Source organism: Haliaeetus leucocephalus, unplaced genomic scaffold (assembly GCF_000737465.1).
Source record: "Haliaeetus leucocephalus isolate CR32 unplaced genomic scaffold, Haliaeetus_leucocephalus-4.0 Scaffold217, whole genome shotgun sequence".
In the NCBI taxonomy this organism is placed as follows: domain Eukaryota; kingdom Metazoa; phylum Chordata; class Aves; order Accipitriformes; family Accipitridae; genus Haliaeetus; species Haliaeetus leucocephalus.
Window position 1 is genome coordinate 9,663,534 of NW_010972653.1, and position 13,892 is coordinate 9,677,425.

The window sequence follows — 13,892 nt, forward strand, 5'->3', positions numbered from 1 at the left end:
AGATGACTGGAAACAGATATTTATCTAGCCTTATTTTAAAAGTCTTTAAAGAGAGGATTCCATAATCTCCTTAATTATCTTGTTCCAATATTTTATATCGTTACTGTAACATCCTATTTAAATCTCTTTCCTTGTGGCTTAAGCCTGTTACTTCTTGTCATACCCCTGGGCAGGGAAAGTTCTTTGATAAATGCGGGAAAAATATGTTTGTTCATTCTCTTTCAAATAATCAAAAAGGCAAACATGCTATTTAAATATTCAGAACATAGATTATATTCAACTAATGGACTTTAAGTACTTCCCCAAAGATGTGAAGATACTATTAGAAATAAACAATTGGCATATACGATAGAAGTAATCCTCTACAAAAACCCTATACTACAGAAGATATAATCCTAAATATAGTGCTGTGAAAAATGCCACTGGGACTGAATTTTAGTGTAAATGTTCACCCTGCAAGATTAATAATAACAAAGACAAAGTCTGTACCATGCTTATTTGATCAAATCTTTATTTTCCTCTAGGTGTGTTTGGTTTAGACTTTTTTTTCCTTTAAGTATTTCCTTTCCTTCTGTTTCATCCTTGATAGCGAATTCAAAATTAGAAAAGGAAGACACGGGGTTATTTAAAAATCACTCTTGCATGCTTTTTGTTTAAATTTCCGTTATGAAAGTCTTCTTAATATCAAATTCATTACATCATACTACTATTTTTAAGAGCATTTTATACTCTGAACATAAAAGATATCTATAAAGACATGTCAGTGTGAGATTGTTTCCTGAATTTGATTACCTTTAAAGTGAATTTCCTGTCCCAAGAAATTTTCATATTAATTAAAATATTAAAAATCCTTTAAAAAAGCATTAATGTCGTCATAGAAGAAAAGAATGTAAGTGATAAACCTAAGTGATAAAATGTGATTAAAGTGTAGGTCGTAAAGCCAAAGATTTTTTTATTCTTTTTATTGTAGACTTACAATGCAATCTGGTTTCTGCATCTATTTTTTTAGAATTACACTTGCTGCTAATTACTTTGCCCACATATTTAGTACCTTGTTCTGTTCATAAATTGCCTGAGAAGTTGCTCAGGGCTTTTTTGAGGTCATAATTTAAAGATTTGCAAAACCCAACTAACTTGTCATATGAAGCAGTTAAGAGTATTTTCCAGTTGGACTTCATGATTTGATTTTTTGAGCTACTTTAGGCAGCATGATTTCTGGTGAGGTAAAGTTAACTGTTGTACTATGCTTCAGTGCCTGAATTATTGTAGTTGTATCTGTGATGATTTGAGGTTGTAAACAAGGCAAGGTTTATAACAGAAGTATTGTTTTAATTAGACTGATTAATTTGCTTGGAAAAACAAGTTGAGTTTTCAGGCACAGAAAGTATTCTTTACATCTGCACTTACAGTAGTCTTGAATACTAAACAGCAGTTATGAGCTGTTGCTTTGAGTTTAATGATGTATACATACATCATTTAAACCATCTGAGAGAGGTGTCCTTTCTTCTTCTCTCTGCTAATCTCACCTCTGATCCATGGACCTGAAGAAGGGGTTGCGTGCCTCAGTGTGCCTGCTTTTACCAACGTTATTTGTTACTCTAGTAAGAAGTATGACTTGTACCTACAAATCTTGCCTTGTCGATGCCAAAGACATACAAGAGATTAATTTATCAGGAAGATAAGGAGATACGTTTGCAAGGTGCTCATGAATCATAAAAATGCAAGTAGAATTAACAAAGCTAAAGAGGAAAAAATCCCTGTTGGCTGCACAAGAAGTAGCGTATGTACTTTTTTTCCAAAGTCCAAGCTGCTGCAGAAGAAGGAACAAACCCTATAGTTGTGCCCGGTTTTTCCCTTCGTCCTCTTTCACCACAGCGATCCCCACCTTGCCGTGCCCCCTCCCAAATGCTGCTGATGCTGGGCAGTTGGGCGAGCAGAGCCCTGGCCCCGGCGAGCTGTGCCTGCCCACCTCGTGGCCGGGCCTTGCCCGCGGGGCCGATACCAGCCCCGTCCTGCCGGTCCTTCCTCGGGGCTGAACCGGACTGAGGTCTCCCTTCCCTCCGCCGGTGACTCGAATGAACCTTGCAGGAAGTATCTGCCTTTGAGATGTCTGGGTTTTTAATTTAGATGAAATTGGCCTGTTTTTTCAAAAGGGAGATGAAGACTGGCAGGCATAGCGTGATTACGGACTTCTTGTTTCCTTATGCAAACAGGATCCTGCTCTATGCTCGCTACAGTGTGTGGCCACGCGTTGCACTGGCAGTAAGCAGACTTGACGCTCCGATGTGCCTGATCCCATCCGTGCTGATTTATTGGCTTTTTCTGTGGTCCCCATTCATTGCTCCCTGGCATCACTTGCTGGCTCGCGCTCGGGCCGTGCTGCTGCTGGCGGGGGATCTGGGAGGCTGCCAGGCACGTGCCTGGCTTCCCCGCCGCACGCGCCTTCCAGGGCTCGCCGCAACGGCTCTCTGCCGTAATCGCCGCTTGTTCCCGCTTTCCTCTCTCCGCGGCGACCGTCCGGCTCAGATCCGGGAGTAGAGCACATGCGGTGTTGCAGCGCAAGGGAGTTCCCACATCCTTTTACTTTTCCTGCTGAAGGACTGATTTTTCAGGAGATTTAGGGGTCTGAGATTTTGTTTTTGTTTTTAAATGGTGGGCTTTTTCGCTCTTCAGCCCACACTGATTTCTATATATGCACATTCTCCAGATGTTCCTGAGTTTGTCAGAGGTCAAATAAGAAACTTTAGGAGGTTTGGATACATTTGGATATGATCAGGATCCAAAGTCTATAAATCATTTGCACAGTTCCTTGTGCAAGTCTTATCAATTACTTCTTGTTTTCTCATCTGCAAGGTTATGGAGTACCTCCACAACATAGTCAAGACTGAAATGATCCTGCCTTTGCTGTCCATTTTCACAGCAGTTACAGATTAATAATCTGGTTAATTGTCTTGTTACATTAGACTTTTTCAGTGTAGTATTTGTTGCTGTGTAATATTAATAGCTTACATAAGCATCAACAGAGCATCAAACAGAGCACAGCTGTGGTGGTTAATTGTACACCAATTGCTGGGAAGCCCTTCGTCTAAAAGCAATTCAGTCAAACTTGGTTTTATATTATGAATTTGTTTGGCTTTTGAGCTTTTGAGAGTGTTCATAGCTTAAAATGTCAGTATTCATGGACTAGAGCAGGCTACTTCTCAGCATCTTTTGAAATTTTCACTCAGTGTGATAGCAACATTTTCCTGTTAAAAATCATAATTTTTTCCATAAATATTTATTCAAGTATGCATACTAATGAATATTAGACTTGGCAAAAGATTGTTCAAAGTAGTATCTCCAAAATCTCTAAAGTAATGGTTTGCAAATAATTTTTTTTTGCACACACTCGGACACATACACACACACACACTGTAGTGGTCTGCAAACCCTACTTGCTTGTCACGTCTTGTATTTCTCAGATTCAAGTGCAGGATTCAGATGATAACAAAAGAAAGTTAATCCACTACATCACTATCACCATTTAGATGTGTAAACAGTGTGTAAACAATAACAAATGCTTAATAATATTTCAGCTTCATTAAGAAAACTGTTTCAGTATTTTTCTTTTTGTTTAACATGTTTTCAGGTATCTGCACTTTAATCAAATAGAAACGTTGGAACCTGAATCCTTTACCCATCTTCCAAAACTTGAAAGGCTGTAAGTTTGTTTTTCTTGGGGTAAGATTCAGAAGTCAGCTTGCTTCTTTGTTTGAATTAAATCAAATGTTTGAAACTGGAAAATAATATTTTTATCATTCCCATAGATTATTTTTAATTTAAATTTTTTATTGTAACTACTACATTGTCTTTGCCAAGAACACTTTGGTCAGGCTGACCTTAGAGACATGCAGAAGTGAGCATTGCCTGTGGTATAGTTTTCTATTATAAAACCATTTCCCAAAGGGCTGTGATCAATGTTTGGCCTAAAATAAATGTTATGAATGACGAAATAGAATATTTATATTATGACTTCTTTTTTTTTTTTGAGTTTCTCATTTGAATGCTTATGAACTCCCTTCCTTTTGGATACTTTATCTTTTTATGGCTTCTTTTTCCCCATATGGACACACCAAATACACCTTGGAGGCCACTTAAAAAATAGCAGCCAATGAATTGCTGAAAAAGGTTCATTTTCTTTTTAATTTTGTAAAATTACTTCCTCTTAAAGGACTTTCAGAAGAATGTAAATGAAATGAGTACATCTCAAAGTCTGAATTATTACATGCATATTTCTGTGCTTTTTAACAGATTTTTGCATAACAACAGAATAGCTCATTTGATTCCTGGAACATTTAGTCACTTAGAATCTATGAAGAGACTGTAAGTAAATTGAATTATTATTGAACAAAAGAAAGTTTAAATAACCTAATTATACGGTATCTCATCTTGCAATATTTATCTTTCTTGCAAATGCCTTTCATTGTGTAATTATTTTACATATTAAATACTTTTTCCTAAGCTGTGCTCCGGTTGTTTACGTACATAGATTGAGACCATTGCTTCATATCCTACTGTCTTTAGTGACTGACTAAACCCTTTTGTTTGTTTACTGTCTTGGAATTGTTTGTAATCATATGGTCTTGTTTTGTAGACTAAATAATATCTCGGGCTCTTTTTTTGGTTTTTTTTTTTTTTTGGGGTCCCCCCCCCCCCCCTTGTCTATGTTTTACTGGGTGATCCTTCAACGTCTTTCAATATTTGATTATTTTGGTATTTTCTTTTAATTGTTTTGCTTGTCCTTATCTTATGATAAAAACGTGGTTATAAAAAGGTGCTTGATGGTTTAAGAATATAAGTATTACTTTCAAAAGCAACTCCAGAAGCTAGTTCTTGAAATGCCATTAACTTGGAAAATTAGAGGCTTCTTAGTCCCTCAGTAGCATTTGAAAACTGGAACTCAAGAAAAGTACCATAGTAAGGTGACTTTCAGAGGATTTTCTCTCCCTCACTTTGGATCTCCACTGATCTAGGATAAACATTCTTTAAATGATCCACGACTGCCGTTTTGAGAAAGGCACTAGTGCATTCATACCCCTCCTTGCCGGGGGGACTGCTGAGGGTGTGCTGTGCCACGAGTCACAGCGCTAGCTCTACTGGGAAAAGAGATCTCAAGGGACGTAACAGGAAGGTTGTCCTGCTGGCTTAGGAAAGTTGTGAAACCATACCTTTAACTGTGGGCAAAAGGCAGAATGAAGTAAATTTTCATGACGTATGCACCTTCCAGTAGTAGGTGCTTCACTCATACCTCCCTTAAATTCTTGTGCAGTTCAAGCGAACAGAAAGGGATGCTTCATCACATAATTCCTAGGTCCAGGGGAATTTTGATAGTGGCTATGAGTGGAACAGGACACCGGGCTAGATGAACCTGGTGTCCTCTGACCTGGGACAGCTTATCCCTGAAGGTCACATTGTGACTTTCGTGTTCTGGATTTAAATTCTACCTGTAACATCTGATATACTGGAAGACATTTGTACAGTAACTTTTAAAATAGTTTTGCTTGTTCTTGCCTATTTTTTGCACGAGAACAGGGAAGAAATAATATCTGGGCATTTGTACAAGAGGTTAAAAAAATACAAAAAGACAAAATGATCAAAAAGTTTACTACCCCCAAAGATACACCAAACTTAGGTTGCTTTGGCATGCAATTTTATTTCCAATCTCTATATAGATATATTTAATGGTACAGATTTCTGTACTTAATGTTTTTATTGTCCTACAGGGCCCTCCACCAGAAAGTGCAGTGCTCCACGTAGTAACAGGGCCCTTCACTACTGGAAAGAAAGTCAACAGAATTTATGGGTTCTCGTTATCTGCAATAGGCAGGTGTTTTACAAAGTTACTGACCCACTGAACTCAATGAGAGCTTAATGCTTGAATAAAACTGTGGGTCTTTGTCTCAGTTGCCCGATCGGCAAAATGGGAAGTTGTAAAAATGTCAGGTTAGCTGTGAAGTTACTACAGTGACAAGTATTAAAAAGAAAAATATGTGGGGAGAATAGTATAAGTTCCTTATTTAAGCAAAGTTTGTATAACATCTAAATAAAACCTGATTTATTCACTGAATGCTTGGGTTAAAAAAGAAATGTTATTTAGACCTTTACTGTGTTGAACACAATCCTGCCTGTGCAGTAAAAATAATAGCATTTTTGTAATAAAGGGTACCAGAATGCACACAAGCATGTGACCGTCATGTGTATTCCATATTGCCCCTTGTCTGTCTTCACAGATAAAGGTGCTGTTGGTATTGCAGAACCATTTTAATCCTAGCAAAATAGTTGAAGCTTGCTAATAGGTGTTTGTGGGTGCTTCTTGTTTTGTGCAGGCGTTTGGATTCAAACGCTCTTCACTGTGACTGTGAAATCCTGTGGCTGGCGGAGCTGCTGAAGACATATGCAGAGTCGGGTAATGCTCAAGCAGCAGCTACCTGTGAGTACCCACGAAGAATCCAGGGAAGATCAGTGGCCACGATAACACCAGAAGAACTTAACTGTGGTGGGTTTGCCACTGCCTGATGGCTTCTTGAATGTGTTAAATGTACCTAAACTGTTGTGGTTTTTTTATTTTGTTTTGTTTTGTTAGAATTTGTTATGTTCCCTTTGATAATACCAACCACCTCTGGTCAACATTGGTTATTTCCAGAAATTTTCCTGTGTTCCTTCTCACTTGTCTGCTTCTGACAGAACTGATTGCTTTTACGCCTTAGCCTATCTTTAATGAAACAAATATAGCCATGTTTGAAATTTCTCCTTGAGGAACTAAATGTGATTATCTGGAAAGAGTTTATTTTTCCTTTTTATATTTCAGTTTTGATCACAAAAAGATTGTCAGCTAGGGTCTTTGGTGTTATGTTAATATTGTTTTGTGTCCTTTATTCCCTTCTGTACAAGGGAAGGGGAAGAAAGAAGCTGTACAGAACTGCTCCTGATTTCACAGATCTTATTGTTAAAACTCTTGTTGACATTATTGGAATCAGGGTTGGCCACTGAATTTCTTTTTTACTCAGCTATACTTACAAGGGGTGCCCTGCACAGGTACTGAAATCCTCTGCCACTGAAGGATTAATGGATAAGCACTTCCATTATAATCCTTTTGTTCGTCTGTATTCCTTCAGCCTAGGGGTGCAAAGGCTTGGCCCCGTGGGCACCCTGGGACATGGCCCCACACCTCTTGTGTTCTGAAATCAAAATGCAGATTTCTCATCAAGCTATGGGCATTTGCCTGCCCAGCGACATGATGAGGCCAAGATATAAAAGTAAATTGTCCTTTTGGTTATGTGTTGGATATAATTCTTATCATGAGAATTATGACCATAAGCTTCTACAAGGTTCATGAAAAAGATAGTAAAAAGGGGATTTGGTGCAAGAATAATTCACATGGCATCCTACCAGCTCTCTGCACATCTAAGGAGCAGGAATATGCAAACTGCAGGAAGCAAGCTCGACAAATTATTCTGTAGGAGGCAGGTTAGGCACTGATATTTATCTAGAGGAAGTTATTTTAAATGGCACTTGTGCTTGCTGCTTTAAAGTTTTTCTTCATAAGCAAATTCAGCCTCTGTTCAAATAAATAAAACAGCTACTTTAGAACCTGATACAAATTTGCACAATCCATTTCCAGTCTGCTAAAAGTCCTAAGGAACAATGGAAGAGGTCAGAATGCCTGCAGTCACTTTTGCACAGGGAAAAGTATGTTTGATCCTGATTAAGCGTATAAATATTTTAAGCTAAAACATTTGTGAAAAATTATTTTTCTACAAGGTGTATGGAAAATTTTTTATTTACCATTCTTTAGTAGTTTTAAAACAAGTAAGAGCTCCTTACAGGTTTTATTGTTGATACAGAGAGGCCAAGAATTACATCAGAGCCTCAGGATGTGGACGTTACCTCAGGGAATACAGTGTACTTCACTTGCAGAGCTGAAGGCAATCCTAAACCAGAAATTATCTGGCTTCGAAACAAGTAAGTTTAAAAGAGGAAGAGAGAAACTTGATGTAACTATGTTTGGGTATGTGTACATTTCTGGATGCGTGTCCACACGCATTACATGCTAATATATGGAATAGTTACAGCAGAAACATATTATGATTAAAAGAAGTATATGAAGTAATAATGGCACAGATTTGTTTTATTAGTAATTCTGAACACTTAAGAGCTGATAACTTTAGAAAATATTAATTTATGACTATAATACTATTGGTAAGGTCTTCAATTGTAGTTACACCTGCAAAGTTGCTCACACCTGTAAAATTAAATCATTTATATGTAAGTACCAGGCAATTCAATATGGACATGTTGCACGTGCAGTTTGTAGGTTAGCTAGTGTTGGCATACATTTTGAGGCAGAGCAAAAGCTACTTTTTTAAAGAACCCCAGCTGGATAAGAGTTAGGTTTCAGAGGAGGTCTTCCCTGAGCCCCAGCTCCTCGGAGGCAGCTTTCCTCTGAGGTGTAGTTCCATTCCAGGAGAGGAGAGATACATCTATTTCCAGGCTCCCCAGGCTGGTACATGACAGGCAGGCAGGCAAGTGCTTGTATCTTAGGACTGTAGGGTAATTCAGGTTGGAGGGGATCTCAAGAGATCTCCAGTGCAGCCTTCTGCTTAAAGCAGGTTCATACTAGCTTGCTTTATCCAGTTGGGTCTTAAAAGCCTCCAATGATGGAAGTAGCAGAAGCTCTCCAGGCAACCTGCTCCACTGCTTTTCCTCACTGCTTAGGGGATGGAGGGAAGGACCTATAAAGGATGTGTGTCTTTCAGCAGCCCAAGGGCCAGCCTGCTGCAGAGTGGCTGCTCAAGCTCTGCCCAGAACCTGGCTCCCTCCAGCAGCACTAGGCACAGCACGGCTGAACCAGCCACGTGGCAGCCCATCACCCCCTTTAAACTGATGGGAATTTATGATGGATACGTGAATTGTGAGTTTACCACTAGCTTCATCAGACTTTGTTTTAATAATGCTCTTACACAAATGGAGAACCTGATCTGGAAGGTAAATTCCCTCGCTTGATATTAGCAAATGAACCGGTTTACTTTGTTGGTTGCTGATAGAATGGAACAACGTAGAGCCCTGGTTCTATAGCTTTCTGCTGATGTCAGTGAGAACCCCACGTGCAGCAAGGGTACAGTGTTTATAGAGTATGTCAAGAACAGAGCCTTGAACTTGGATGGTGTAATTATTTCATTAAAATTTTCTTTGGCTCGTGTACTTTTTATAATAAACAAAGAAAACATGTATTCAGAATACACATATGAAAGAGTTTTAAGAAGAAATTTGAGCTTGGGGTGTGGGATTATTGACTCTGGCTTGTTTCCTGGCTGCATGAATGAGAGCAAAGCTCTTTGCAAGGTAGTTGAATATGGCAAGATTTCAGTCAAAAGCCATTGACCTGTTGAGCAGTATGTTGAATAGATCAGCAGTCAGGCTGGGTTTTGTTCATAGGGGGTGAGATCTCGTCCCTCCTCTGTGCTTGCTTCATCATGTAGCGAGGGATGGAGTGAGAAACAGTTCCTTTAATAAAAACCCATAACCGTTCTTGGTTAATGTCACAGAAATGCATCCATGACATAGCCTGAAGACATGATCTTAACTTGTATTTCAAGCCAGTACAAATTATTATCAGGTTCATTAGTGCTCCTTGAGCAATCCAGACAGAGGCTGGCACAAAGCTGATTTTATAGCAACTAACCCCTCTTCTAGTAGAAAGTCTCTTGAGTGTTGAACTTACATGATGTACTTCCAGTGGAAACATTTTAAATTGATTTACCAGTTAGAACAGCCTTAAAGGAAAATGAGACAGGCCAGGTATGTGTATTTTGTTCACTTTTTTCCCTGTAAGCTTTTACTCATAAAAGTATTTTGGCTTTTCATTTTGAGGATCTAATACTTGCATAAGCAAAATTGGTTCATTTTTTATTTTCCTTCTTCTTCTTCTCTTTAGGAGAAAACTAGAAGTTCTATTATTTTACTTAACACAGTAGAACTTTTTTTTTCCCCCAAGTTATTTTGGGTAATATATTTTGGGTTTTATTATTTGGCAGTTTTCTGTGCTTGTGATTTAAACGTTTAACTCCAGAAGATTCTTTTCTTCACAGTAATGAGCTCAGTATGAAAGAAGATTCCCGTCTAAACTTGCTGGATGATGGCACATTAATGATTCAGAATACTCAAGAAACAGACCAAGGCATTTACCAGTGCATGGCAAAAAATGTGGCTGGAGAAGTGAAAACTCAGGAAGTTACTCTTAGATACTTTGAGTCACCAGGTAAAGAACATCAAGTCTGAATTTTCCATTCAGATAGAGAATTGTTTTGATAATAAGATTGCTAAAAGTAAGATGCTTTGGCTCTTTTATGTTCTTGACGTGTAGATTTCTTGTGCTTGGGCATCTTAAGAACTAGATCATTAAGTTATAATATCCCTAGAACAAAAATGCAAATCAGCCAGTTAATTAAAATGTTTATTGTAGTATGCAATTCTGATGATAGTCTGGTAGGCTGTTTGTAGAAGAGTTAGGAAGAGAGGCTGTTACGTTGCAACGTTGCTCAGTGCAGTAGCGTGCTCTCTGGATACCTGAAAACCACGAGCTTCAAACAGGCCGCTCCTGAAGGCTTTGGCACACATGGTGCAGCCATCCTTGCTCAGGAACTTTTTCACCTGAATCTCTGTCTAGCCAGGGCTTTGTGTTTGCAAGCACTAAATTCCTGTCCAGGACTGTAATGTTTTCAAATTCCAAACTTTGCTGTGAGGAAATTTTGTTTTGACACTCGGCATCAGGTAAACTTGAAATGTCACTGCGAAGCACACATGTAGTTGGGAAAAGTTACTAAAATATAGTTTAATCAGTTTTCTCTTTTTGTGCACTTATGACAATTTTTAGCTGGTTTGTTTTCTGTGTCTCAGTGTCTATGCCTCTGAAGAGACCTTTATAAAGATCAGGACGTGAGAAGGAAATGTTTGAAAATTGTTTTAATGGGAGTTAAGAAAAAACATCAGTGCAATTATATGAGCTTTCATTTTTTATCTATTGATATTTATAAATGTCTGCAGCTAGATTAGGCTTAAAGCGAGACACAGTTTGCACCAAGATTAGAAGTATGTTGGAACAGAGCTATTAAAAACCAGCTAGATTCCCCAAACTGTTGTAGTATTCAGCTAAATTAGTGTTATGTGAGCTAAAAGTCATATTTAGGCATCTCTCATTTCTCGCAGCCCGGCCAAGTTTTGTGATTCACCCACAAAATACCGAAGTGCTAGTTGGAGAGAGTGTTACCTTGGAGTGCAGCGCAACCGGGCACCCTCAGCCACGAATTACCTGGACCAAAGGTGACAGAACCCCTTTACCAAGTGACCCTCGCATCACGATAACTCCCTCAGGAGGACTTTACATACAAAATGTGAAGCAGGAGGACAGTGGCGAGTATACCTGTTTTGCAACTAACAGCATAGATAATATCCACGCAACTGCATACATCATAGTCCAAGGTGAGTAACGTTAAACTAGGAGTGACAAGCTGTAAAACATATTAGGAAGGGTATATTTAAATTGTGTGGTTTTGTATTTTTTTCTGAATTGTCAGAGTGGAACTAAAACCTTATTTTTTTTGTTCTAATTACACTGTTCTAGTGTAGTCTGTAGGAAAGTTGCTATACATTTCATTCGGAGTACGATAATATATACTAATTCTCCAAAAGTTAAGTTTCACTGATTATTCTCAGAGGTTAATCATTGGCATCTTGAAATGTTTATTTGTTATTATGTTTTGTTTGCCTGTAGGAATAAACAAGCAGTGTCAAATTTGTGGGGGATTAATTAGATATTTTCTGTAATAGGCAGCAATCCTAGAGATTAGAATTTGTGCCTGGAGTACTAGTAATGGAGTTTTGAGTACAGATCTGTGCTGTCTTCCTTTTGTAGACACTTCAGTGAACGTGGGAATATTATTGGCTGAGTTTCATGGAAACTATCACTCTGCCAGCTGAGGTGTTAGCAAAGCTTTTCTGCAAAACAAAGTAAAAGTATATACGAAATATAATTTCAAGCACAATATATCAAAAGCCTCCTATATATATGGAGAATATTTTTTGCAAATGTTTTCATGCTGGAACTTTTATTTGCAAAACATTTTGAGTAACCTTTAAATTTGAGTTTGTTTCTTTTCTCACGTTAAGATCTCTAGTTGGCAAACAGTTTAGGTTGCAAATGCTTTGTTAATGAGTTCAATTTTTAAAGCTATACAAAACAACTTGTCCATGTGGTTTGTTCATTTATTATTCACCAACGGATGACTGTTTTGAGAGCTGAACAAATTACTTCTCCCACTGATAATGCCATGATGTTGCTGCAGAAATTGGCCCACGCTTCACTCACTGCTTTCCTTTTGCATAAAGAATAAAACAAGGAGCTTAGGATGGTTTTGACCGCATTGCATTTTCTTCACAATTTAACTGAGGAGTTTTTCAGAGAAAGAGAAGGAGGTATTTTTAATCCAGGGGACACTCTGTGTTTGATTCTACAAGTCTTACCATACCTCTTAGTTCAGATCTACGGCAGCAGATCCCAGAGGCCTTCACTGACACCAGGGCCAGGTTGTGAGGGAGATGTTCCTGTTGCACAAGTGGCTGCCCTAACTCTCTGCCCTATAGCTGTCACAATATAAAAGAGTCCCATTAGCATCTCTTTTCCCACCAATGAGAGTTATTCAAGTCACACAGGAAACGGTATGTAATTTCAGGCAGTCATGCATTTTTCAGTTGTTTTTCTTTAACCAGTTTATTTTCTCTTCTGTAGCTCTACCTCAGTTTACTGTCACTCCTCAAGACAAAATGGTGATTGAGGGACAAACTGTTGACTTCCCTTGTGAAGCGCAGGGCTATCCCCAGCCTGTTATTGCCTGGACTAAAGGAGGTAAGCATGTTCCATTTTTACTTTTGAGCTACTAGAATAGTTTAGCTGTCATTTTGGAATTGCTCCTGCATTGAAAGGAATTCCATGTATTTGTTTAGATGCTTCAGTCTCTGAAGGAAACAAGGCTCATCTCTTTCTGCTTTAGCTAGAAAAGGCAAGGTGTCCCACAGAAGCTAGCTGCCCAAACGTTTTTCATTATTCAGTAAAAAGAGTCACTGAAATCTATGTCTCCATTATAGATTCCTAATAATAAATGTTTAAGAAATATGAGACAAATCACATGTGGCAATACCTATCGCTGCCGGTTTACTGCAGAAGAAATGGAGATGACCACCATTAGCTGGAGATCTGCAATTAGGTGGGATGTGCTCTCTTCAGAAACCAAAACAGTCCAACCTGTAATTGGCAGCAGTATAACTGCATTTCTGTCACTTAATGTGCATTGACAGGAATACTGGGGTGCACACTGCTGACTGTTTTTATCAGGTCATGGCTGTAAAGGCATTAAGCCAAATCCAGCAGGAGGAGATACTGTAGTGGATGTTTTACCAGTAAGTAAATATTCCAGTTGAATCAAATGAAATAGCTCTAGCAAGCAAAACAACTCTTAGGAAATCCTAAATAAAGCAGATTTTTAACAAACTCTTGATCATTTTGATGCTGATAATGTCCGTGTTTCTCTCTCTACCAAGATTGCTCCAATCAAATGAAATGTCCAGAAAGGAGGAATAGGGTACAGACAGACACTGGTGTGCCTTTTATTTCATCTTTATTATATTACCTTTTTTTCAGGGCTGTATGTATTTTTCTATGCATTCTCTAGATGGCCTAGGTAGATAAGATGAATTGTGTCTTACACACATGGCAATAATACAAAATGAACAGTAATACCTGTTGGTGTTCTTCTTATGATGCCTTCTCATTTGGATGCTTTATCATGGTCCTTAAATGA

General features: G+C 38.4%; 1 protein-coding gene across 1 annotated transcript in view; it reads left to right on the forward strand.

Annotated features, from left to right (window-relative positions):
- PXDN (peroxidasin homolog (Drosophila)) overlaps positions 1-13,892 on the forward strand; it is a 94,903-nt gene that overhangs the window by 49,357 nt on the left and 31,654 nt on the right. The window contains exons 7-13 of the mRNA XM_010566755.1: positions 3,629-3,700; positions 4,291-4,362; positions 6,366-6,535; positions 7,884-8,001; positions 10,128-10,297; positions 11,245-11,517; positions 12,824-12,940. Coding sequence (XP_010565057.1) covers positions 3,629-3,700; positions 4,291-4,362; positions 6,366-6,535; positions 7,884-8,001; positions 10,128-10,297; positions 11,245-11,517; positions 12,824-12,940 — 992 coding nt within the window. The remainder of the gene's footprint in view (positions 1-3,628; positions 3,701-4,290; positions 4,363-6,365; positions 6,536-7,883; positions 8,002-10,127; positions 10,298-11,244; positions 11,518-12,823; positions 12,941-13,892) is intronic.